The sequence below is a fragment of the Zea mays genome, chromosome 6 (genome assembly GCF_902167145.1).
Source record: "Zea mays cultivar B73 chromosome 6, Zm-B73-REFERENCE-NAM-5.0, whole genome shotgun sequence".
Lineage (NCBI taxonomy): Eukaryota > Viridiplantae > Streptophyta > Magnoliopsida > Poales > Poaceae > Zea > Zea mays.
In genome coordinates, this window is record NC_050101.1 from 107,900,202 (window position 1) to 107,925,162 (window position 24,961).

At 42.7% G+C, this 24,961-nt stretch overlaps 2 protein-coding genes and 1 non-coding gene across 4 annotated transcripts; 1 reads left to right on the top strand and 2 right to left on the bottom strand.

Annotated features, from left to right (window-relative positions):
- Positions 1-907: 907 nt before the first annotated feature.
- LOC103629721 (stromal processing peptidase, chloroplastic) lies at positions 908-14,277 on the top strand. 2 transcript variants are annotated; one of them, XM_008650838.3, is made up of 24 exons: positions 908-1,208; positions 1,325-1,511; positions 2,226-2,455; positions 4,606-4,804; positions 5,035-5,082; positions 5,290-5,397; positions 5,558-5,746; positions 5,834-6,130; positions 6,427-6,528; positions 6,621-6,755; positions 8,060-8,284; positions 8,404-8,607; positions 8,747-8,917; positions 9,059-9,208; positions 9,431-9,568; positions 9,669-9,896; positions 10,035-10,187; positions 10,502-10,625; positions 10,714-10,831; positions 11,136-11,256; positions 11,331-11,411; positions 11,612-11,713; positions 12,737-12,887; positions 13,477-14,277. In XM_008650838.3, exons 1-24 carry the CDS (start codon positions 997-999, stop codon positions 13,557-13,559), a joined length of 3,756 nt encoding a protein of 1,251 aa, XP_008649060.2. In that variant the 5' UTR covers positions 908-996; the 3' UTR covers positions 13,560-14,277. The 2 variants fall into 2 exon arrangements, with proteins under 2 accessions (XP_008649060.2, XP_008649059.2); XM_008650837.3 differs by having other exon boundaries at positions 951-1,208; positions 1,325-1,514.
- Positions 14,278-14,989: 712 nt separating this feature from the next.
- TRNAL-CAG (transfer RNA leucine (anticodon CAG)) lies at positions 14,990-15,070 on the bottom strand. Its single transcript has one exon. It is a non-coding gene; the product is annotated as a tRNA-Leu (tRNA).
- Positions 15,071-16,099: 1,029 nt separating this feature from the next.
- Positions 16,100-17,008, bottom strand: LOC100286244 (TMV response-related protein). The gene has a single exon (NM_001159132.2). The coding sequence runs from the start codon at positions 16,950-16,952 to the stop codon at positions 16,299-16,301; it is 654 nt and encodes a 217-aa protein (NP_001152604.2). The 5' UTR covers positions 16,953-17,008; the 3' UTR covers positions 16,100-16,298.
- Positions 17,009-24,961: the final 7,953 nt, after the last annotated feature.

The following is a 24,961-nucleotide window of genomic DNA, read 5'->3' on the forward strand; positions in this document are numbered from 1 at the left end:
TGAAAATTGTAGAGCTCGAAGAGATCTATAACTTTGTAGTACATCAATTTTTTATTTAAACATATATTTAGGCCAAAATAATTGAAATAATGTCCTAATTTATATCAAATTAATAGACTTTATCGTTTTTATGTGGTGGGCTTAAGGTTATCTTCACGTGGGAACTCAAGGTTATCTTTTTATAGAATATATATTAGTATTGATAACTTATTTGTAATTTTTGGTCGACGCTACGTTATTTTATGGATTTAATTGTATTTTGATTATTTTCTACGACAAGAAATTAATAATATATAAATAACCACAAAAATCATGAAATTTTATGGAGGCACAACATCTGTTCATATATAACCATAAAAAATGTTTGGATAATAAGATCTATAAGATACTCGCGTTTCTTCCATTTCACTTTTACTTATTTGTATGAGTTACATGTAAAATTACTGTAAGTATCTAAGTTTCAATATAACAGTACTTTACTTTATCATTTTTATACGAGGACTTGAGTTATTTTCTATAAAATGTTTATTAGTTTTGTAACTTATTTGCAATTTTTAAGTGAAACTATAATATTTTATGATTTATTAATAGTGTGGTGTTGGTTTTACAATATTCTTGTGATTAGTAACTTTGAATTGCATTATGTCAATTTTATCGGTTTCTTTTGCTACATTTGATCTATCATATACATGATTATGTATTGCTTAATTTATGTATTTGTTGAATGGTTGGATAATTAATATTACCGATACGAACTACCCGACAATTATTCGGTACCTATCCAAGCAGTATCCATTATCTATTTCTTACTCGTCTAGATTATTACCCCGTCCCGTTTTGTATATGTTCCGAAACTTAACTACCCGTATCAATCCCATATGAGAGAAAAATACATTTGAGTAGATACGTGCATATCACCCTGTACTCATGACCCTCTAGCCGGCTATCCGTCCCGTTTTCGTCCCTCCTCGCTCCTCCCCGCGGCCATCCGACCCCATGGCCTCGGCCTCATTCCAGCCCGTCGCGGCGTCGGCGGCCGCCGCGCCGCCGCGCCCGGCCCCGCGCCACCCCTTCGCAGCCGCTGCCGCCGCGCGCCGCTCCTCTCTCTCGTTACGCCCCGCCGCGCACCGTCCCGTTATCCCGCTCCGCTCCTCCGCCGTCGCGGCTAACACCCTCCGCGCCACGCACCGCCGTGCCGTCTCGGCGAGGTGGGTGCTTCCGACCGGGCTAGCTCCAATTTGTTGGGCTCATCCGTCCTGTTGGCGTGCTCGCGTCGCCCCCCCTCCCCCCGCTGACTCTCGTCGTCGTATTGCGTGCCTCGCAGGTCGAGGAGACGCGCGCAAGGGCTCGGCGCGGCGCCCGCGTTGGCTGCGTCGACCTGGGGCGGCGGTGACAAGGGAGGTTGCCTCTCTTGCTTCCCCAAGAGTAGGCGGGGCAGGTCGGGGCTCGCGCCTTGCGCGCTCCCGCACGCGTCGGGACTATCGTTTCGCAGCCGGTTGAGCGGGTCGAAGGTGGTTCGTTCTCATCTATTGCTTTGGATCGACGGCTGCTAAGTGCTTATAGTACCTTGCTTCCATGACTAGCTTTTCTTTAGCTTGCTTGCCAACTGTGTGTAAGGGATGCAACGGGCGTATCGTCAGTTCTGAACAATAAATGCACGGATTCGGACTGGAAATTCAACCTCATTTTTTATCTGTCCTTGTCAGTACAACATTAAGTGGTACCAGTACCACCATGCCTTTTCTTATCATAAAAAGATTAAGGTTCCCCATCTCTGGATTCTATCAAAGGAGCAATCACAGTTGTTTTTGAATATCTGGTAGTCTAATTGTTCAACTAACTCTAAAATTTGAACCTAGTGAGAGGTCTTGTGCAGTAGTACTGAGTATCATTGTAGCAATCATCATATTGCCAGTATAGTTTTCCATATCTCATGACTCATCAATATCTTGATGGTGCAGCTCAATCATTTTTATTCTATTGGTAGTGTTATTTTGTTTCTGGGGCTGTTATATGTTTCTTCCAAATTCTGATGCACTTACTCCTATATTTTTTAGAAAGATTAGAAAGGTGAGTGTTTTTGTTAAAAAAAGAAGGTAACAACAAGGTTACATTGCGCCACATAGTATAATCTGATCTCATGTTCATGTCATCTTTGTGTCCTTTTAAAGGCCCTATAGAATGTGGACAGCCTTTTGCTAAGTCAATTCCTTGATAATTTTCAGGTCAGGCCTAGCCATATATTGCACGCCGCTGGTCCTGATGAACCACATGTTGCAAGTCCAACATGGTCCGATACTTCCCTTGATACAACTGACATGGATCATGCTATTAGTAAGGAGGAGCTTGAAGATGTCCTCAACACTCCGCTTCCCGAGCATCCGAAGCTAATTCGTGGTCAATTGAAGAATGGCCTCCGGTATCTTATCTTACCAAATAAAGTTCCAGCAAACAGGTTAGGAAACCCTTTTCCTGCTCACATCTATTAATTTTTATAAATGGATAAGGAATTTGTACAATTCCACCCTTGATTTCCATATAATGGTTGGAAATTTGATGGTTTTCTATAATTTTGAATGTGAATTATGGAGATACTTGACAACTATGGGTGGGGACTTGAACTTCTGAACTAATGTGAGGTGTTTATTGTAGAATTGTGAACTTCTTGATGTATTGATAGGAGATGAGGTACAATATATAGACTCACAACCCTAACCCTAATGGGCCGGCAGCCCAACATTGGTGCCGGCCCACACACACAGATTAACATCCCCTGCAGTCACAACGGGGGCACTACACACGATGAGACTGGAGTAGAGGCCGAAGGTAGGAGCCGACGGGTTGAAATCCCCCCGCAGTCGCAGAGTCGTGAGGGTGCGAATGTTGCGGCTGGAGAAGAGACCGGTGTGGATTCTGAGAAGGCGATAGCCCCCGGATGCCGAGTTAGCCGAAGTCGAGGTGGCCGAGGTCGGAAGACGCAGAGCAGGAAACTGTTCTTCGGGAGGGGGTCGACGTTCGAGCATCAATGATCGACAGGGCGACACAACAAAAGAGCACCGACAGGTCGACCTTCCTGCTTCTTCTATCGTCCGGACGTCAAGGAGCCTCGCCAGGTAGGCCGATGGCAGCGCACGCGTCTGCGCCGGTCATGGTGTCCATGCCTGCGGCAGAATAGAAGGGGAACAATGGATACGACCGGGAAGGCCACGACAGCGACGGATCCAGCCGGGAAGACACGATCCGGCCAAAGGGACAACAGATCGAGCCGGGAAGGTCGCAAGTCGCAACAACGGTGAATCCGGCCGGGAAGGCTGCGGTAGCGACGGATCCAACGAAGGCGATGAAGGTCGCCGGAACTGACAGGAGATGATGACGGCGCCGACGACGAGAGAAGCTCGAAAGGTTGGCGCTACTTGGTGTCTTAGGTGAGGGAAGGCAGCTGCGGTGATGGCGTAGGACGGAGGAAGGGCCGTAGCAGCGACGCAGGCCAGAGTAGGGGTGCTACGACAGCAGTGGGGAGGTGGGTGGCCACGCCGGCCTGGAGAGGGTCGTCTACGATGGCGGGGCCCGTGCTTGCGGCGTTGCCAGCGGCTATGGCGACCGCGACAGCCTGCAGGTACGCGGTGGCGGAGATCCACATGCACCATGGCGAGGTTGACAACGACTGGGGAGCTGAGCGCCTTGAGGGCCATGGCCATCTGCCGAGGGGTTGCGCCGGCGAGCAGGGGGAGGGAGCCAGCACAGCCGAGCGGATGTTGGGCCATGCCCGCGCCGGTGTTGGAGAGGGAGGGTGCCGCCGTCATCGCTGGAGGGGGGCAGACGAGACAGCTGTGCTAGGGGACCGCCGTGCGCGACAGGCGGCGGAGGAGGTTGGGGGCGGGGCGGAGGGGTGGCGCCGGTCTGGGAGGGACTGTCACGCCATGGTCGGGGAAGCGTGCCAGCACCGAGGAGGGCCCTGCCATGCCGTGCCCGCGCCGGGCGCGCACCAGGCCAGAGCCGCGCGCCTGTGTCGGAGCCGTGCCCGCGTCGAGGCTGCGCCTGGCTGAGCCCGCGCCGGAGTTGGGGAGGGAGGGCGTCGCCGCAGGGAGGCGCACCTGGGGTGGCGGTGGCTCGCGCCCGCACGCTTGCTCACGGCGGTGGCCCGCGCCCGCGTGCTCGCTTGTGACGGCCGCGTCCATCGGAGGGGAGGTGGGGAGGGCCAGGGCAGAGGGGTGGCTGGCGGCTGGGAAGGGAGCCGCCCCGGGAGGGAGGGATGAGCCTCCCGGGGCGGCGGCTGGACCTGGGCAGCTGGCTGGCGGCTGTAGGGGTGGGTGGTGATTGGGTGAAACCCTAACCCTAACCTAGTCCTCTGATACCATGTAGAATTGTGAACTGCTTGATGTATTGATAGGAGATGGGGTATAATATATAGACTCACAACCCTAACCCTAATGGGCCGACAGCCCAACAGTAGTGCCGGCCCACACACACACAGTCTAACATTTATGATTTGTTGAACATTAGAACTGTGTAATAATAAATAAATCAAGCAACTGTAAAGCGACCAAACATTGCTATGATATATGTGGAGTTCGTATATTATGGTTTCAACTAGCTATTTTGCAGATTCGAGGCTCACATGGAAGTTCATGTTGGATCAATTGATGAGGAGGAGGACGAGCAGGGAATTGCACATATGATTGAACATGTTGCGTTTCTTGGCAGTAAAAAACGTGAAAAAATTTTGGGGACCGGTGCGAGGTCTAATGCATATACCGACTTCCATCATACGGTGTTCCATATCCACTCTCCAACTAAAACAAAGGTTTTTACTTTCTGTCTTTATTCAGTTCTTTGTGGTTGTGGCATTTATCAGTGTCCATTTTCAATTTAGAAATAAACTTTATGACAATTTGTATTTTTTGAAGCCCAAAATTGTTCCCTTGTTTAGTTGTCCTTGGACAAAACACATACGTAAATGGACTGAATGTATTTGTTGACTGAAATTATAATTCTTAGAACTTATGATCTTATAAGCTTGTCTTCCACCTGCAGGAATATGGTGAAGACTTACTTCCTTTTGTGCTGGATGCATTGAGTGAGGTAAAGTGTTTCTAAATAGCATTCTTTTTTGGAGCGATCATATGGAATATGTCAGTTTTGGTCATCTTTATGATTATTTGAAATTCTGCATGTCCAATCAGTACCTGGGATTTTAGGTCAATGTTGCCAAGGTGTTCGGAAATCTTTATAACATATCCTTTGTATTGTGACACAGAATATAACAAATTTGCCGATCTATTTTTCCAGATAGCTTTTCATCCAAAGTTTTCTTCATCTCGTGTTGAGAAGGAGAGAAGAGCAATTCTTTCTGAGCTCCAGATGATGAACACAATAGAGTATCGGGTTGATTGCCAGGCAAGTGAACTGTTTGCACCGACCTAGTGTCCTTTGTTTTATCCGTATGTGACTTCATTTGAGACGGGCTATATCCTTATTGCTTCTGAAGACTCGTGCTAAATCGATTAATGAATGAGGGCGCCATATTGGTATGTTAATTATAATTTGTTTGCTGCAGTTGTTGCAACATCTGCACTCAGAAAACAAACTGAGCAACAGATTTCCTATTGGACTTGAAGAGCAAATACATAAATGGGATCCTGATAAGATCCGCAGATTTCACGAGCGTTGGTACTACCCTGCAAATGCCACTTTATATCTGGTGGGGGAAATTGATGATATTCCTAGAGCTGTGCGGGAAATAGAGGTAATCCGAAAATGTTAGTGTTTTTTATAATTTTGACAGCCTCTAGGATCGCATAGCAGGTTGATGGTTTGCTTTGTTGCAATGCAGGCGGTATTTGAACACACTCTTTCAGAAAATGAAGGAAATCCTGTACCGAGCGCTAATCCATTTGGTGCTATGGCAAGCCTTTTTGCACCAAAGCTCCCAGGTGGTTTTACTTCAAACCTAACTGGTGAAAAATCACCTGCCACAGATAAAATAAAGCCTGCAAAAAGGGAAAGACAAGCAGTTAGGCCACCTGTAGAGCATAAGTGGTCCCTTCCTGGAGTTGCTCAGGATGCCAAACCCCCAGCAATTTTTCAACACGAGTTGATTCAGAGTTTCTCTATCAACATGTTCTGCAAGGTATTCTCAAGTTTCATTTCCTCTATTCTTAGGTGATGCTTTTGTGGCTAAAGTGTAATGCCATATGTTTTGTTAGTAGTTCCTGTACCTTTTTTGGGTTCATCAAACCAGATCAGCCTTTAGACTAATGCATGCAAGTTTGATGTCTTATGCACCTTCATTAGCTGTGTCATACTTCATGTGAACAATGATGCTAGTGGAAAATGATAAAATTTTCTAATATTTGAATAGGATATAGATATACTTTCTAAAATCCGATGATTGTATATCCCTAATGCTGCTTTGCATTTGGACAGATACCTGTTAGCAAAGTTCAGAGCTACAAGGACCTGCGCAGTGTACTCATGAAAAGGATATTTTTGTCTGCCCTACATTTTCGAATCAATACAAGATACAAGGTTTGTGATTATTCATAAATCTTGATTGTTGCCATGCATCTATTTTTTTTGCTATCACTGAATGAATTGTTTCCTGTTTGGACTCTATACAGAGCTCAAACCCTCCTTTTACTTCAGTTGAGCTGGACCACAGTGACTCTGGAAGGGAAGGGTGCACGGTCACTACTCTCACAGTAACCGCTGAACCCCAAAATTGGAGAAGTGCAATCAAAGTCGCTGTTCATGAGGTTTGTTTTCCAAATCTTGTTGTGGTTCATTGTATTTTATGTCTCGAAATGTATACAGAAAGTCTTCAATTGCAAAAATTGTTTAGTGATTTAAGCTTTGATCTAGTTTGGTAATAGATAAACCTATTTATTCTGAGATCATATGATGAAGGTCTTGGCAACTTTTACCATTTTGTTTGGTTAGTGTATGTATAGTTCGCGAAGGGGCCTCTAGCTGAGTTAGTTGGGTGGTTTGAGTAGCTCTCCTTAGGTCCTGAGTTCGAATCCCAGTGGGAGTGAATTTAAGGTTGAGGGTAAAAAAGGTCACTAGCTGGTTCCCCTGATTGTGTACATACGAGATGGGCTGACTATGGGGGACAAATCCTCGTGTATGGGCTGAGAGGGCTCAAGGTAATTCGTCCCCCATAGGTCAGTCCATCTCGTATAAGGGGCGGACCCTCATGCTGAGCTTTCGTGACCTTTTTTCGGTTGGGGAGCGATTGAGCTTCTTTTTAATATAATACCGTGGAGGTGGTCTTACCCCTACCGTCCGAGTTTTTAGTGTATGTGTAATTCCTACTTCTTTCTGCATAAGTACATCGATCTAGGGCTGCGATTTTTTATGGCGAAAAGAGAGCAATGAATGAAATGGGGCGCAGTTCTCCTGCGCGTTCGAGCAAAAAAAAAGCAATGAATGAAATGGATGATTTTAACCAAGATCATGCTAGCTCGAGACAGACCTGATTCTAGCCAGTCCTAGTCTATGAACCTGTGCTCAGCTAAAAGCTTATTAATTCAGCCTAATGCTAGATATAATGCAAGCCCAATTGTGAATTAGCCTAATACCGCAGCATGATACAATCCCAATATGGGTCTCAACCCGTTCCAAACCTCCCTTAAGAACATCTTGGCCCATGAAAGCAACTGGTGCTGAACCTAGCCCAAGGCTGAGTTGGACCCAAGAACATCTAAACCATGTTTGAACCAGATCAAATCCACTGCTAAGTCATGTTTTGCTTCGCTCTAGTGATATTTCATGTTTAAGGGACTTCAACTGATGTATGGGTATTAGTTAGTAATAGTGCAATGACCACCATCTATTTCTACCATTGTGGTGCTATATCTTAATTGGTTTTACATCCAGTTCTATATATGCAATATAATTTGCACCATGACTTGACCTATATTTTTTAAAAAGAACCAGCAGGAGATCAAAAAGCAGAGAAGCCTGATAGGCACTGTACAGAGCCTTGACCTATATTTGCACTAGTAACAACTTCATAAGTGTTCTGTCCTTTTTGCAACATCTCTTTTTGCCATTTCAGGTGCGAAGACTGAAAGAATTTGGTGTTACAATGGGAGAAATGACCCGTTACATGGATGCACTGATAAAAGATAGTGAGCAGCTGGCTATGATGATTGACAGTGTTCCCTCAGTTGACAACTTGGACTTCATCATGGAGAGTGATGCACTTGGCCACACTGTCATGGATCAGTTGCAGGGACATGAAAGTTTGCTTGCAGTTGCTGAAACTGTCACCCTTGAAGAGGTACCATCATTTTTTTTGTATTTGTACAAACTGCTGTAGGAATGATGGTATGACTCCCCAATTACCCTGCAAAAAGGACTACTAACTATGATACTATAATATGCAACTACCATATGTAGGTCAACACTGTTGGCGCGGAAGTATTGGAGTTCATTTCAGATTTTGGAAAACTCAATGCTCCCCTTCCTGCTGCTATTGTGGCATGTGTCCCCCAAAAGGTGCATGTTGATGGCGCAGGTGAAACTGAATTCGAGATATATCCAGAAGAAATCACTGAGGCTATCAAGGCAGGTCTTGAGGAACCTATTTACCGAGAGCCCGAGGTATGTTGGTTATTTCCTATTTCTCATGGTTTTGAGTTTCTTTTGGCACCTCTGTTAAAAACTGAAACAGGATACTTCCAAGCAGCATGACTTTCCAGGGTTCTGGACTGCTGATTGACTACTTTTGTTCCTATTCTAGCTTGAGGTGCCAAAGGAATTGATTACTCAATCAGAGCTCGATGACCTGAAATCTCAATGCAATCCTTCATTTGTTCCTTTAACCAAAGAGGAGAATGCGGTGAAAGTGTTTGACAGTGAAACTGGTATAGCACAACGCCGTCTTTCTAATGGAATTTCCATCAACTACAAGGTAATTCCTCGGTTGTTTGTCTCTTATTATACAATGGATAGAAGGACCCTTCTCACATTCATGGGCTTATTTGCATGTAATTAAACTTGTTTTTTCTTATTCCTTACAGCCTTACTAAAAAGTTGTTTTATGATATCATAGATAACACAAAATGAAGCTAGGGTTGGTGTCATGCGGCTCATAGTAGGGGGAGGGAGAGCAACGGAAGATTCTGAATCAAAGGGATCTGTCATTGTTGGTGTTCGTACCCTGAGTGAAGGTGGCTGCGTTGGTAACTTTTCTAGGGAACAGGTATATTCTACTCATGGGATCTAACTTCTGTCATGATATTGTACTTCATCGTTACTTTTATTATATATCTCCATACAAAAACTAGTACCCCCTACAGACAGAGGAAGAGACGTTTTGGTTACCTTTCATTTTCTGAATCTGAATGCTAATATTTATTCAGTAGTACTTATTATTGGTTGGCTGTTTTCATACTTAATAGAAGTTCATGAATATTGATTTCAGGTTGAACTTTTCTGCGTCAATAACCTTATCAACTGTTCACTGGAATCGAATGAGGAATTCATATTTATGGAATTTAGATTTGCTTTAAGAGACAATGGCATGCGAGCTGCTTTCCAACTTCTTCATATGGTCCTTGAGGTATGCCTTTTTATTTTACTACATAATACTCCCCTGCCATGTTGTAGAGAAGTAGCTTTCTCCAAACAAAGGATGTCTAATACTCCCCTTTGTGTCACAGCATAATGTATGGCTAGAAGATGCATTTAATAGAGCAACTCAGTTGTATTTGTCTTACTATCGCTCTATCCCCAAAAGTTTGGAGCGTTCTACAGCTCATAAGCTTATGTTAGCCATGCTAAACCATGATGAAAGGTTCGTAGAGCCGTCACCACATTCACTGCAGAAGTTGACTCTTCAGTCAGTTAAAAATGCTGTCATGAACCAGTTTGTGGGTGGCAACATGGAGGTTTGTGAATTGCTTTTTCCCTCTTGCACCTCTTTTCTTTTCTCTTCAAGCGCTCTTATTGCACCTATTCTTGCTCTAACATATGTTTAATTGATAATTTTCTATGTTCATTTAATTTTGTTTCACTTTTCTTTTCAGGTCAGTATTGTTGGTGATTTCACTGAAGAAGAAGTAGAATCTTGTGTTCTTGATTATCTTGGGACCGTGAGGGCTTCGAGTTCTCTAAACACAGAGGAGCGTATTGAGAAGATTTCCTTCCGACCATTTCCATCAGATGTTCATTTCCAGCAAGTATGAAGTCTCCTGTGGCATCCATTATCATTTTTTTACTTCCAATGTTTTCTTTTGCTGCAACTATATAAGAGATCATTACATTGTCATTACAATACTGATGTTAGTTGAGGCATTAATGTGTCACTACATTGTTGTTACTGCATTAATTGAAGCGTTGATGTGGCATGGAAAATACATGCTTAAGGATTTTGATTTGCTTCTTGTTGTACTTTTGAGCCATAACTGTCAAAGTGTCAAGTCATTTTTGCCATCTTCCATTTATGATGCTTGTGCTTTGAAGACATGTTTGTTGATTGTGTGCTTCTCACCAGGTATACATAAAGGACACAGATGAGAGAGCCTGTGCGTATATTGCAGGCCCTGCTCCTAACCGTTGGGGGTTCACTACTGAAGGAAATGACCTATTTAATGTCATTCGGATATCTGATGCTGATGGTAACTCCAATTTGTCACATAGTTGATTCAATGTAAAAGTTAAACCTGTTTTTAGCATGTTGTCTGATATTTTGTTGTGCTATTGCAGCAGAAGTATCTGAACCAGTGAGCTTGGATCTAACAGGGAAGAGACACGTTGATGTTCGCAGCCACCCCCTTTTCTTTGGCATCACTTTGAGTCTGCTTGCTGAAATTATTAATTCTAGGTAAAAACATTTATATATGATCTTCTGCAGATTATTACAATGCTTCTTCAAATATGTCAAATGCAATAGATTGCATATCATCTATGCACCTTTGATAGGCGGGTACAGTAATATATCAAGCTATGGTTTGTTACTTACTAAATCCGAATTTTCTCATATATATTGAATGTGCACACGCCAACCACACCATTGCCCATTCTTGACTCGAAGATCGCATTATAGATACTGTTTGTGGTGATTGATAGTTTTGTTGGGTATTTAGCTGGCAGGCCTAACATAATATGCTGCAATGTTTTGTTGCCAGGCTATTTACAACAGTTCGAGATTCCATGGGATTAACATATGATGTTTCTTTTGAATTAAACCTTTTTGACAAATTGGGTCTTGGTTGGTATGTAATCGCGGTCACTTCAACTCCCAGCAAGGTATTTTAGTCCTATTGAATTCAAGTATTCTATGTGCTTACTTTGATAATACATCTAACCATCTTCAATTTCAGGTCCATAAAGCTGTTGATGCCTGCAAAGGTGTTCTGAGAGGATTACATAGTAGTCGAATTGTGGAAAGGGAGCTTGACCGGGTTAGTCAAACTTTACTTGCCCTTGTCATTATGTAGTTCTACCACAGAACCACTACGTGTAGAATTGTGTGCTTGTGCATCGGTTGAATACACATCTTGAAAATTAAGTCAATGTATTTCATAGATGAAGATACAACATTTAGCTGTAGTGTATTGAACTTAAAACACATCTAATACCATCTGAAATGCATAATTTTCAGGCAAAGAGGACGCTGTTGATGAAACATGAGGCTGAGACAAAGACAAACGCGTACTGGCTTGGTTTGCTAGCCCATCTACAATCTTCATCTGTACCAAGAAAGGTGAAATCCAATTAATGTTTATCATCTCATATTCTCAAGAACAAAGGATCGATCTTTTTTTTTGCGCTGCACTTTTTTTAAGCATGTCATGAACTCATGATAGAGATTTTTGTGACCTGTGAATTCATGTTCTCGCTAATCTTGATATATGTCTTAATTTTGAAAAGTTTTTGAACTTCGGAAAGTTTGCAGACATGATTCCATATCTGGCGAATATACTCCTTCAGTCCCAAAAGAACGTGCACAGGACTTTTCGAGGAGTCAAACTTTTCTAAAGTTGGTCAAATATATACAAAAAAATACTAATATTCATGATATGTAATAAGTATAATTAGATTAATCATGGAATATATTTTTGTAACAAACTTATTTGAAATATTAATGTCGTTATTTTATATGAACCTAGTCAAATTGAAAAATGTTTGACTCCTCAACAAGTGACATATGCATTCTTTTTGGGATGGAGGGACTGAGGGAATAATATCTCTATTAAAAGATATAGGTAGGAGAGCTGGTATAAAGGAGTTTACAGCCACATGCAATACACAAATAGAAGTTTTTTTTAAAACTGGAAAAGTAATAGTAACTCTTGAGAAAGAAAATGAATCTAAAGCTATCTACTGGCCCAAAAATAAAATTGCAGATTGTTAAATTTGGATGCACCTGGATAAAAATTGTGGGGCCTTTTTTGAGTCCCCTTGTACTGAATATGAATATATTTAGATTCATGCTAATGTTTCCTTGCAACTAGCAGAAGGAAAATAGAAACATATTCTAGGCCAAGTCACCTGGCACAAATGTAAACCTATCATGTGGATGACCTTAGGTAGTTGTAAACCTATCATGTGGATGACCTTAGGTACTTGCTATTTTCCTGTTGGAATTTTGGGCACTCTAACCATTATATATTATTTGTAGGTGGAGCTCTTATGCATATTATCCTTAATTTACTAACTTCATTTAACATCTCATTTTTTATAATTTATTGTCTCAATATCATTCATGTGCTCCAATCAAATGCAGGATGTATCATGCATCAGGGAATTGACGACATTATATGAAAGTGCCACAATTGAGGATCTGTATCTTGCATATGAGCATCTGAAAGTTGATGATTCTTCTTTGTTTGCTTGCATTGGAATTGCTGGCGCTGAATCTGGTGAAGATACAAATGGTAATAAGCTACTGATGCTAAGTTAAACTTTAAATTTTTATTTCCTTGACTAGGGTTAAACTTCTTTTTAAGGGCAGGCTCGATACAATGGTGAGGGTTATCCCTTCTCTAGACCACACCCATGTATACACGAGTCTCTGGCATTGGGACTGTCGCTGCCCTTTACTAGGGTTAAACTTTAAATTAATTTCTACTACATATCATCACATGAGAATGGTGTTATTGTGCGTGACTGCACTTCAAACTATTTCAAGTGTAATTAAATTTATGAATAGCATCAGCAATTATGATGATATATTCCATGATAAATCTACTGATACTTATTTGGTATCATAAGTATTAGTGGCCTCGTACATTGTTTGGCTTAGCACTGTAGCTAGAAGTGTACTCTTTTTTTTTGGCCGTTAGTATGCCATTGTATGCATAGCCGTTTTATATGATTAACTGCTAGCATGAGGGGTATAAGACCTTTTCCCATGGAAATGTACAAGCATGCCTACCAGTTGAGGACTGGGGTCTGAGCTTACTTGGTATTATGTGATGTACTTTTGTCAGTGTTGGTTATATCCACGTTTTTTTGGAACTGCAGATGATGAGCTTGATGTGGATCTTCATGGCATGGCTCCCATGGGAGGCCGGGGTCTTTCAACAATGACCAGACCAACCACATGATCACCATTGGGATGGCCAGCCCTTCCAAGGTGACATATTAAATGCTGTGTTACTGCATCATGGACAAGTTGTGCTGAAACCTACTCGGAATTGGTTGTGGATCTTTATATGGATTTTAACCTTGCTCCTGAAGACAGGAGCCACATGGCCCTAGGAGACTATTCTCGTTTCCCAGCAAAACGGTTTAAAGATAATTGAAACATTGGATCTGTATCTGGGGAGACTATTGTTTGTTTCCTATGAGCCACAACCAAAAAGCTTGGCCGTTGCATTTCCCCCCGAGAAGAAGCGTTGGAGTTAATGACTCGCAAGGTCGTGGAAAGGAGATAATATTTTTCGAGGTCATTATGTAGCTTGGCATGTACAGGAAAGCAGGCTGATTCTTGCATACAGCAGTTGTAACTAGGTCGTTGAGGGCATTGAAGATAGGATGACAGTAGAATCACATATAAGTTGCTGGTCTGCGAATTCGGAAATAATGATGAAGGCGTAGGCTAGTAACATTTTGGTGTTATTCTTTTTTTTTTTAATCAAAAAATTGTAGCCTTTGTTACCGGTAATAAATAGATCCATAGCTTTGATGTTGATACTGCTAATCTTGACCCTCAAATCCTTCACATCGCTGTGTGGGGTGTGGCGAATGTAACATTTGGAGCTCTAGAACTAGAGCTGTACCGATGGTTCGTAGTGATCATTGGTGTCTATGAACCATTCATCATTTCATTCAGAAATCCAGCTTTCATCATTATGGCAACGCAGAACATAAGTCATTCCAAGATTCTATTTTGCCCTTACCCAACAATAGATACTATTCTCTCCGTCCTAAAATATAAGTCATTCCAAAATTCTTAAAAAGTCAAAGTTTTTTCAAGTTTAACTAAATTTATACGATGAAGTAATAACATTTACAATATCAAATATATATCATTAGATTCTTTATTAAATATATTTTTATACTATATCCACCTCGTGTTATAGTACTTTCTAATGCCTTGATTGGTGGAGAGACTGGGAGACCGCCAGCGTTGACTTCAGTCAACCCTCGAGGTCGACTCTTCAACTCACATCGCGATCAGGTCTGTTTCCCTGGACGTGTGGGTGCCCATGCCATCGAATCGAACTAGGGGTGCACCAAGCCATGGCCAGGCATGTTATTATTTCCAGGGCTTTCCAATCCAAGGTCCACCATTCTTTCGACAATGCAACCAGCGGCACGAAAATCAGAATCGCGTCATGACAAGCATGCTGCTTGTCCATCCAAGTCGCCAGGTAAACTACATAGGTGAAAATATTTTTTATGGCAAATCACATAAGTAAATCGGGGGCAAAAAATAATCTGTTTGCGCTGCTGGTGGTTTGTCCATGAAAGGCACAGGATGATCGTAAAAAATATGAAAATCACAGGAAAAAAGAAAATTCAAAAAATATTTTGTCAAGAATGGGATTTGAACCCATGCCCTTTCGGACCAGTACCTGAAACTGGCGCCTTAGACCAACTCGGCCATCTTGACAATTTGATAATGCTTTCATCTGAAATATATGTAACACTTTATCTCAGCTAGCGGTCCATGCGAAGTCAACCTGATACTGATAGACAGTAAAAAGGATCGAATGCTGCCTTCGATGGGACTTCATTAGACAGCCTGGCCGCACAAAGTAGCAGTATTATGATCTATTCATCTGCCAAACGATTGATACCGAAGCATGCTAGCTGTTTGTAGAGAGTAAAGTTATTGATTGATTGATTCAGCTGTGTTATAGATTGATTGATTGTCTGCTGAGGGATATCGCTAAATGTTTTAGTCGTCTGTTACTTAGAACACCGCATGCAAGACAAATCTCATCTCGCTTTAATCTGCTCATACAATACGTTGTTAAGTTCAGGCATGACGCGTGTTTGGCCGTCTTTTTAATCGGCTTTACTTTGCTCCTTCTTCTCTTCTTCTGACGAACTCTCTTCAGGTGCCTGAGAATGACTAGGATTTCAGACGACGGTTTAGTTTTCGGTTTCGGGGAGGAGTTGCTAGAGGACAAGGGCACTTTTATTCCTGCCATTTCTTATGGCAGTAAAAAAAAAGAGTATTTGCAAGATTTACTAGACGACATATAGGCACTTCTTTATTGATTTCTAGACCATAAATATATGTGCCATTTTTTGACTATAGAAAAAAATATAAAATGTGTGCGGTGGACAATAAAAAAAGTAATTTCAAAATGTTTATAGTGGCACTACTAGGTTAAGAAAATCGTCAGCATATATAGATGTATTTTTATTGGTTGCTTTTTCAAGGATACCGTTATAAAGATAACTGCAAATGGGGCAACAACGATTGTGCAATTAGTCTTCTGCTCCATTAGATCATAATCTTATTATATGTCGCATTTAATATTTCAATTCTTCCACCTTAAGCTCGTGTAGTTTTATAAAAAAAAAACTAGATAACAAATTATAGTTGGATCATGATCTAACGGATTAGAAAAGTCGCTTGCATCTCAGGACGGTTTGAACAACGGTAGTTGGGTAACAAAAGGAAATGATAAAGAACCAGGTCGAAAACCAAAATTCCCATTTAATTTTGTAATTAGTGTGAGTAGTACACAGACGTCGATCAACCAAGTAACAAGTTTCCCTATCCTTTCAAACTATTTGCGTGTCATTAAGTCTTTAATTAACCCAATAAAAAACTAAACCTAATCATCAATCAATCGAACACGCGCGCCTTGTAGCCATTTTATCGATCACTCGGCACCCTCTTCGATGGTGCTGAGCGCCCTCCTCTCAGTCACAGTCACAGTCACAGGCGGGGCCGGTCGCGCCGCGACAGCGGGCTTCCTGGCCGGACCACGTGGAGGAGCCGTCTCGAAGCCGCCAAGAGTCCTCTGGTTGAGCTTCTCGTTGACAGCCTCCTCGTCGCCGTGCGCGTGCGCGTGGTGCGCCGCCGCCGCCGGCACGACGCGCGCCCTGGTGGACCCGCGAGGGCGTCGCCCGCCACGCGGCGGCCTCGCTCCCGCCGCCAGCGCCTGGCTGGCGCGCACGGCCAGCGCGGCCATGTCGGCGCCCGAGAGCGGCCTGCCGAGCATGGCCGCGGGGAGGACGAAGTAGACCTGCCCCGGCCGGAGCAGCTCGCTGGCGCCGAGCGCCGGGACGTCGGTCTCGAAGTAGAGCGCGCTGGAGCTGCACACGAAGTACCGGCCGCCGTCGTCGTCCGCATTCGCGCCCAGCACGTCGGAGACGGAGACGGGGAGAAGGAGCGGCGCCGCCGCCGGCGTGACGAACTCCCGCAGCGAGCCGTCGGCCGCGACGACCAGGGCCGGGGCCGCCGCCGGTGGCTGGTGAAGCGACGACGACGCGCCGCTGCTCCGGTGGTGGCTGCTTGAGAGGCCTGATCCCATCAAACTTTCGGTGGACACGGGTTTGGACTGTTGGGAGAGTTTGGAATGGAGAGGAGTTGACCAAAAGGAGGCTGTATATATAGAGGAGCGACCGAGCGACGGCCGAAAGTGGAGGGAAAAGAGGTTGACGCGAACTGGAATGTTTTTCTTTTTGTCCTTTAGCACTTAACTCCCTTGGTTCCTCAACTATTTTGGATACGTTATGGCTACTGGGTTTTTGTTTTAGTTCCATGGGAATCATAGGCATCCATTTATTTATTTTTTTCACCCCACTTGACAGCAACACCAGCGAACCATACGTAAGGCAAACCAAAATAGAGTTCGTTTGTTGATCATAGACTACCCAACACGATGAACCTAATTAACACGATCAACCAAAATAGAGGAGGAGCTTGTTTTGTGTTCTTTTGAACACTTGTGTGATGAACTTGTTTTTGTGTGTGCTCTAGTGTATTCAAACACCCCGTTGGAACTTTATATATAATTTGAAGGAAGGAAGCAAGGGAGTCGCGTAGCTGCTAACGCTCAAAGCCTTTTCCTCAAACTTACAAGTCAACTCTAAACTACCCCCATGCACCCACAGAACGCGCTGTACGTTGAAAACCATACGAACGAGCCTAACCTCAGCTCCAAGAAACCTTCGACATATCATCGAGGTCAGGTCGAGGAGGACCAAGTCGCCAAGTCCAGAAAGCAAAACCAAACCAGCGGCTGGGGACGGCGCGTGGGCGCTGACGCGGAAGCGAAACCGAGCGAGCCCGTCGTCGCCGCACCGCACGCAGTTTGGAGTTTGGACACGGTCCGTTCGCGCGCGTGGGTTGGTCGCTGAGCCGAGACCGAGACCGAGACCGAGACCGAGACCGCTCGTTGCCGTTTTCGAGGGGGGCCAGGCCAGCGGCGGCGGGTGCGCATCCACTGGACTGGACTGGAGCGCGTCCCGGCGTTCGCACGCCACCGCCACGCAACTGTTTCTTGTTAGGAGATTTCCCTGTTTTCGCGACGAAATGCCTACAAAGGACCCGCACTAGTAGTGGTTATTGTTAGAAATTCAGTGGCAAACAAGTGAACAGAGTAACAGTGCAAATGACAGTTGTAAGTCTTTATTGTAGTGGAACATTGATTATATACAGACTGCAGGAGTACTCCCCCAAGGGGTGCGACCCTTGGGTAGTAACCCATCGGATGAGTTTGATCACATGTGAATGTTTCGCAACACTCCCCCTTGATCAACCCAAATCCCTTTGATCACCTGCAAGTCGTCTTCCAATGTACCATCTCCTCAAAAACCCTGTGGGAAAAAAATAAGGAGTACACAGTGTCTTTTGGATAATGAGAATAATCCCATTTGAACTCCAAAAGAAAATATGCTTGTAATCATCATGCATAAAAACCCCTGTGGAAAAAATCAATGATGAAGCATATAGCTTAGTTGATATTACCTCGTTAAAAACTTTGGATGAGAAAACCTTAACAAGGCAAAACTCATACAAAGAAAAGAGTGTAATATGATGGTATAAAACAGGTCGAATATCACGGAGAATTACTCTCCTTGATTTTGCAAACACTTGAGTCTTCTCATACCAATCACCTCAACACATTTCTGAAAACGTCGAGTATGGTAGAGATTTTGTGAATAGATCATCAAGATTATCACAAGACTTTGCAAGATGTTAATGTTTCCATTTTCCTGTTTCCATCTGAACAACATAAGCTCAATTATCCTTATGGATAATGGTTAGTGGTTCAATTGAACCACAATACGACATTTTTCTCCAATGGACCTCTAGCCCAAAGAACAATAATATGTCTATAGCCATCATCTCAAAAACCCCAGTGGGGAAAATAAATGATGAGACATATAACTCATGCTAATATTTTTCCAAGATAATCTTGCCAGAAAATCTGAGAAATCAACATATCAGCTGAGTTTCCTTAAAAACCCAACGGGAACAATAAGGAGAGTAGTCATACTCTATTGTTGATCAATTTGAACTCTAGGGAGATAAACTCATATCCTAGTTCAAATACAACAATAACTATGTCATAATGTATCATCCTTGAAAACCTCTACGGGAAAACAGATGATACGACATAGGCCTTGTGTTGATGTTGCCTCATTAAAAACTTTGAATGAGAAACCCAAACAGGGGAAAACTCATGCAAAGAAAAGAGTACAACATGATGCAGAAACAAGTTCTTCAGATCAAGAGGAAACTCCCCCTGATCTTTACAAATCACTAAGTCATCTCATACTTGCTCTCAAACACATTAAAAATGTGGAGTAAGGTAGAGACTTAGTTCGTAACTTGTTTTTCATCTAAACAACACAAAGTAATATTATCTCCATAGATAATAAGGTCAATGATATAAAATCATGACCACCACATACCCTCAATATGTAGTATATCATTCTGTACAATCCCACGAAGTGTACTTAGAATGATTAGTGTAAGTGACCATTAATCTCTGTTGATCAACATTTATCAAACAGTAGGTCCAACTTACCAGAAGTATGTCATTGATCTTGTACCTGGGGATCTTCTATAGATATCCAAGATCAGTATATCCAAACATAAGGAGAGCATGAGTACACCTGGAGATCATAACTTGATCTCATGTGATGTTAGCTAGCAAATCTTTGCAAAGCAATATCCGGTCGGATGCTCTTGCAAGATACAATATCACATCTCATGATCGGAAAGAATCAAATAACAATGATTCTCTCATATTGAATTTCTTCAATATATGTTGGATATAGACAATTTTGTATCCAATATACTCAAGATAGTTTACTTTGAATTGAAAATCTCTTTCAATTCATATCCTCTATCTCGAACTCCGTCGATAAGTAATGTATGTTTAAAATATGCTGCACATATTTACACTGAACATACCATTCTTTGTGTATCCTTTCAGAAGGAAGGATTCACTAGGTCGAATGTACCATATTTGACCAGGATGCTCTAAGTCACAAAGACTTTCCAAGCATTTCAATTTTGTGATTGGTGATTATGTATTTGGAATCCTTCAAGACTCCATAAATACCATAATCCAGTGACCACATATGCACATGTTGTCACTACATCTATCAACTGCACAGATAGATGATTTACTGCCCATAAAATTGTATCGGAATTTTACTACTCACAGTAGAAGAGAATTTTATAGCATTAAAATAATGCTTGGGTTTGCGTATAAACCCAGTTGCTACTAGCCATGCTTTCTCACCACCTCATTGTTTCCAAGTCCATGAAAACAAACATGTATCCACAGTAAGATACCTTGAAGTGGAAATAATTCAACACTTCTTTCCGGTGAGCAAGGCTATCTTTGCAACATTGTATCACTCAACAAGATCCAATTTGAGCATACTCGTGCTCTGCTATGGCCATAGTCTTTTGGATCACTTGGAGTGCATATACAATTGCTGAGATGTATGTGTCGACACTTGTAGCTTTTAAATAACACAATTCTCCAGTTGATATAAAGTCATTTTTATGTACCCTTATGATTCCTCGTGAAATCCCAAAACGAGAATCAAGGGCTTCCGATAACCTAGCCTCATCAGTGCGCACTGAGCTAGGTTGTGAATGTCTTCCATTCACAGGATAATCAATATCCTTTAGGTGTCCACCAACACTAGGTTGGTTACCAACGAATAGATGGTCTGCATTTACTATCTCAGAAGGTCTAGCCTTCATTAGCTTGCAAGCATCTTAATCCTAGGATTTGTGACCATACTTCTCCCCCTCTTATTTACAACATCATTGTAATAGGGAGTTTAGTGGTGTTCCATTTAACCACTCTTTCTGGCACTTCCACATAGGATTAATTTGAGTGACACCTCATAGTAAATGCACAAGGCAGTCAATTTGCAACTTCTTGCAAATCATTCGAACCCAGAGGTTCAGTTTTAGTACGTGATCCTGAGCCCGAATACTTACTGCATTCATTATAATTTCCTGGCATTCTTTTTGGTACTTGAAATCTCCCCCTAATGCCTGGAAAAGCTCATGATTCAAGCAAGCGTACGGGCCATAAATAGATTCTCAAGAAGAGATTCTAAAACTTAATGATCGACGGAGAATGAATTCTCACATAGATCCCCAGTTTTCTGTGTGCCCATATATGTACGCTGCGGTGGTGAGATTGGGAAAACATACCCAATGTACGCATGGGAAATTTTTCATGGATTCCCACGTACTAAAAACCATAGGGGAACTTGTACATCCAGTACATGCAGTTAATCACAAGTCAGGAGCGTGCAAAACTTCCTGACTCCAACCATAACCAGTTGGAAATGACAATTCATTACTGATGGTCATTAATGATCTGAAATTTTCGAATCTATCACAGATTCATCATATCCTTTATGGATATCATTCTGAATACCAAGACAAACAATCATCATTGTAAGCAGATTTGGCAAATTCAGCAGTGTGGAGGCTAATGTGCTCAAGCTTGAGACATTATTACTTAATGGTCACGTGTTGTCCGAATGACACACTTCAGGTCATCATATAGATGCACCATAGAACCATATAAAGCCTTCAATGTCCATACCATCTTTGTAATGGACCACACTCGTTCTTTTGAAACAATTCAAAGAACTTTAACCAATTCAGATCAGATTTTAAGATAAGAGGGACTTAAAATCTCATTTCCGATGATACTCATCAAGTATCCATCGTATAGGAAAAACATGACCAATAGAATTGTTCATAACTTTTCATTTCATCCCAACAATGGGATGACCAATTCAATCTTACCCAGCATGGTAAGTATCATCACTTGAAAAGTTATAACATATGCAACACTTTGTATGGGAGGATGTATGTAGAATACAGTCCATAAGAAATGTTTCCGAGAAACATATGCAATATCCATCACTATCACCTTGTGTTTCCACATGATAGAAATTATATGGATATCTCTATAATATGGTAAGATAACAATTAGGATATATCAACACATCCTTGATACTTCCAATACCAAAGGGGATATGATAATAACATATCATGATATCGCGCGAAGCGATTGTCAAAATATTCTTTCCTCTTTCCAAAGGAATATGAGAATATTTTGTTTCCCCACTTATAGAGTTTGTGGCTCAATTCTCCACATTGCATGTTTCTTACTCAATTGGAAGAATCCCCGTACAAGTTTGCACAACTCAAATCAATGAGTCATCAACTCCCTTGATGAGTTCGTTCAACTCTAATCGATGAGTTTGTTCAACTCAAATCACATGAGTGATCAACTCCAATCGATGAGTTTGTTTAACTCAAATTCATATGAGTTTTTACACTCAAATCACATGAGTGTGTTCAACTCACATCGCATGAGTTGAACCTATCAATTATGAGATTATACCAAATCTCATGCATCATTTAAATGGTACTCAAAAGCAAATCATCTAACAAAGTGGTCTTCTCTTAGAAAAAGAAGTGTTGTTACATGATTAGTCCAAATCATGAATTACACAACTAACCACTGTTATCATGTCAGATGGAAGATTGAAGTACCCTTCATATCTTAGCTTTCATGAGTAGTTTGTATATATTGGGATTTCATATACAAGATTAGATGCTTAGGCATACAGCACTATACCACGTATAGTGTAACGACAAAAGAGTTTGTCATACTCATTGCCCTTTCCTCTTTAATGTGCTTATATATTTGCTTTCAAGCAAAATATATGAATACAAAGTGTTAGTCTACAACATAATGTAGACACATACTCATAAGTCCACAAGTCTTATGATTTTCTTTGCTATTCATTTTGCGCTTGCACATCAAGCCGCAAAAGCACATAAGTTCTTTTCATAAGAACCATAAGAGAAAGAGAGCATCTCATTTCCTCCAAAATGAAGAGGTGAATTCCCATGTCATGCAAAAAATGAAATGAACATATCAAATGAACATTAAGGATAATCAAGCCCATTAGGCTAGTTCATCAAACTCTATTAAATAATTATCCTTCAAATGGCTTAACCATTTTCTGATGTTGTAATATGCTGCAAAATATATCATATCTTCATATGATGGAGAATTATAGGTATCACATACAGTGTACCAACAGATTTTTGAAAAATTGGTGTACACAACGTAGATAATCTCCATGTAATGAAACAATGGAGTAGATCTCCCAGTAGTGGGCAAAACTTTTGCTGCCTGAAAGCATGGTCTCTGGACTGATATATTCAAGGAACATACCGCAGCCAATGCTTAGGACTCCACTACCCTGTGCTTGACCAAAATTTCAAAAATAAAATGGAAATCACCATAAAGGTGAATAACCAACATCACATCTCCAACATATCTACTTGGGAGAACACATAGGTAATCATCATAACCATATGATGTAGACCTCTTACTGATGGGCAAATAACATTTTGCTGTCTAAAAGCTTGGTCTCAGGGCAAATAAATTCCAAGAATTTATTGTAGCCAAAGCCTAGATCTCCATCATGTGTTGAAATATCCCAAGTTCAAGATATGCGTCATATTTTGCAAGAATTCATCGTTTAATTAAGTAGAACTTAATTAAAAGAATTCTTTTAGCAGTCACCATGACTGCAGCGTCCAACCTGGCTCCATAGCCCGCGACACCTGCTTGGTCCGTAATCTTTTTTTTTTGGGTTAGCACGTATAGGTAATCATCTCGAAAGATGTAGACCTCATAGTGATAGGCATTTCAAATGCGGCCTAAAGCACGGTCTCTGGGCTACTAAATTCTATAAAGAATTTAGCGCAGCCAGTGCTTAGGACTCCATCACCCTATGCTTTTCCCAAAAAATGCAATCTTATGTTGCATGAGGACCGTTAAGTTTCGACTTTTTTATGTGCTATGTTTTCTATGCAAACATAATAGAATGCAAAAACAAAAGCAAGTCGGAAATATGTGAATTATAAATGTAAATAAAAATATAATTCACTTAACAAGTCTGCATTTTTCATAATAAAAACAGACACAGGATAATCTCCAAAGATTTGGAGTAGACAAAGTATCATATCCATTATTATTTTTTTATATGAACACGTGTAGGTAATCAGTGACAGACGAAATTAATCGTTGCATTAGGCATGATCTCTAGGCAGTATTATTCAAAAGAATAAAACACAGCCAATGCCTATGTCTCTATCACTTATCTTCAAATTCAAAAAAATACAAGATATGCATTGAACACTTGTATCAAATGTACCATTAATTAAGTTCATCCGTATGGACACAGATACGGAGGAAACCATTTATGCTAAAAATGGCATTCATCAGCCTCTGTTGTTTGCCAGGCAAAGGACGAACATCCGCATGAACAGATGCACTATCGCCATGGCCGGGGCCACGCACGTGCCGTGTGCGTCATGTCGTGGCTTGCCCGCGCTGTGGTAGGGCTCGCCTACCAGCCTGTGGACGGCCGAGGACGCGCCTGGAGCCACCAGGGGCCGCCCGCCAGCCGCACTAGCGACCTGTGCAGGAGCATAGGCCCCAGTAGCCGCGCCATGCCGAGGAGCTTGCCGGGCTATGCCTTGCAGCCCCCTCCCCCGCGACTTCGTTGGAGGCCGGACCGAGCACGCGCCGGGGCCGGGCGGCCTCGCTTCACCCGCCGCTCTGGCCAGTCCGCGCCCTTGCCAGGGCTCTTAGACGAAGCCGCTCGCCCGCTCCAAGGCCGAGCCGTGGGCCGGCCTGCAGCCGGCCGCATCCGCCGCTGTTGGGACCGGTGCAGCGCCCGTCGGGGGCTCGCCCCATGGGCGCCCCGCGCCCGTGAGGCCGTGACCGCGCCGCTGAGCCGGCGTCTAGGGGCTCGTGCCCGCGGCCGGGTCGTGTCCGAGCGCGCCCGCGTCGGAGCGCTCGGGCAGTCACCAGGGACGTGCCACAGGGCCTCCAGGGGGCTAGGCCGCCCATGCCCTACCTGCGTCGGGCCGGGTTGGCCGCGCCGAGGCCGGCTTCGCCGAGCGCGTGCCTCGAACCGCGTCTGCGACGGTTTGGTGTCGGCCGGTCGTGCTCCA

Excerpts from the sequence above, each read along its gene's own strand:
- LOC103629721 (XM_008650837.3), top strand. The coding sequence starts at position 997 with ATGGCCTCGGCCTCATTCCAGCCCGTCGCGGCGTCGGCGGCCGCCGCG. Across the intron at positions 8,608-8,746 it reads CTATTTACCGAGAGCCCGAG|CTTGAGGTGCCAAAGGAATT; the intron begins GTATGTTGGTTA and ends TTCCTATTCTAG. Across the intron at positions 9,897-10,034 it reads TTGTGGGTGGCAACATGGAG|GTCAGTATTGTTGGTGATTT; the intron begins GTTTGTGAATTG and ends TTTTCTTTTCAG.
- LOC100286244 (NM_001159132.2), bottom strand. The coding sequence starts at position 16,952 with ATGGGATCAGGCCTCTCAAGCAGCCACCACCGGAGCAGCGGCGCGTCG.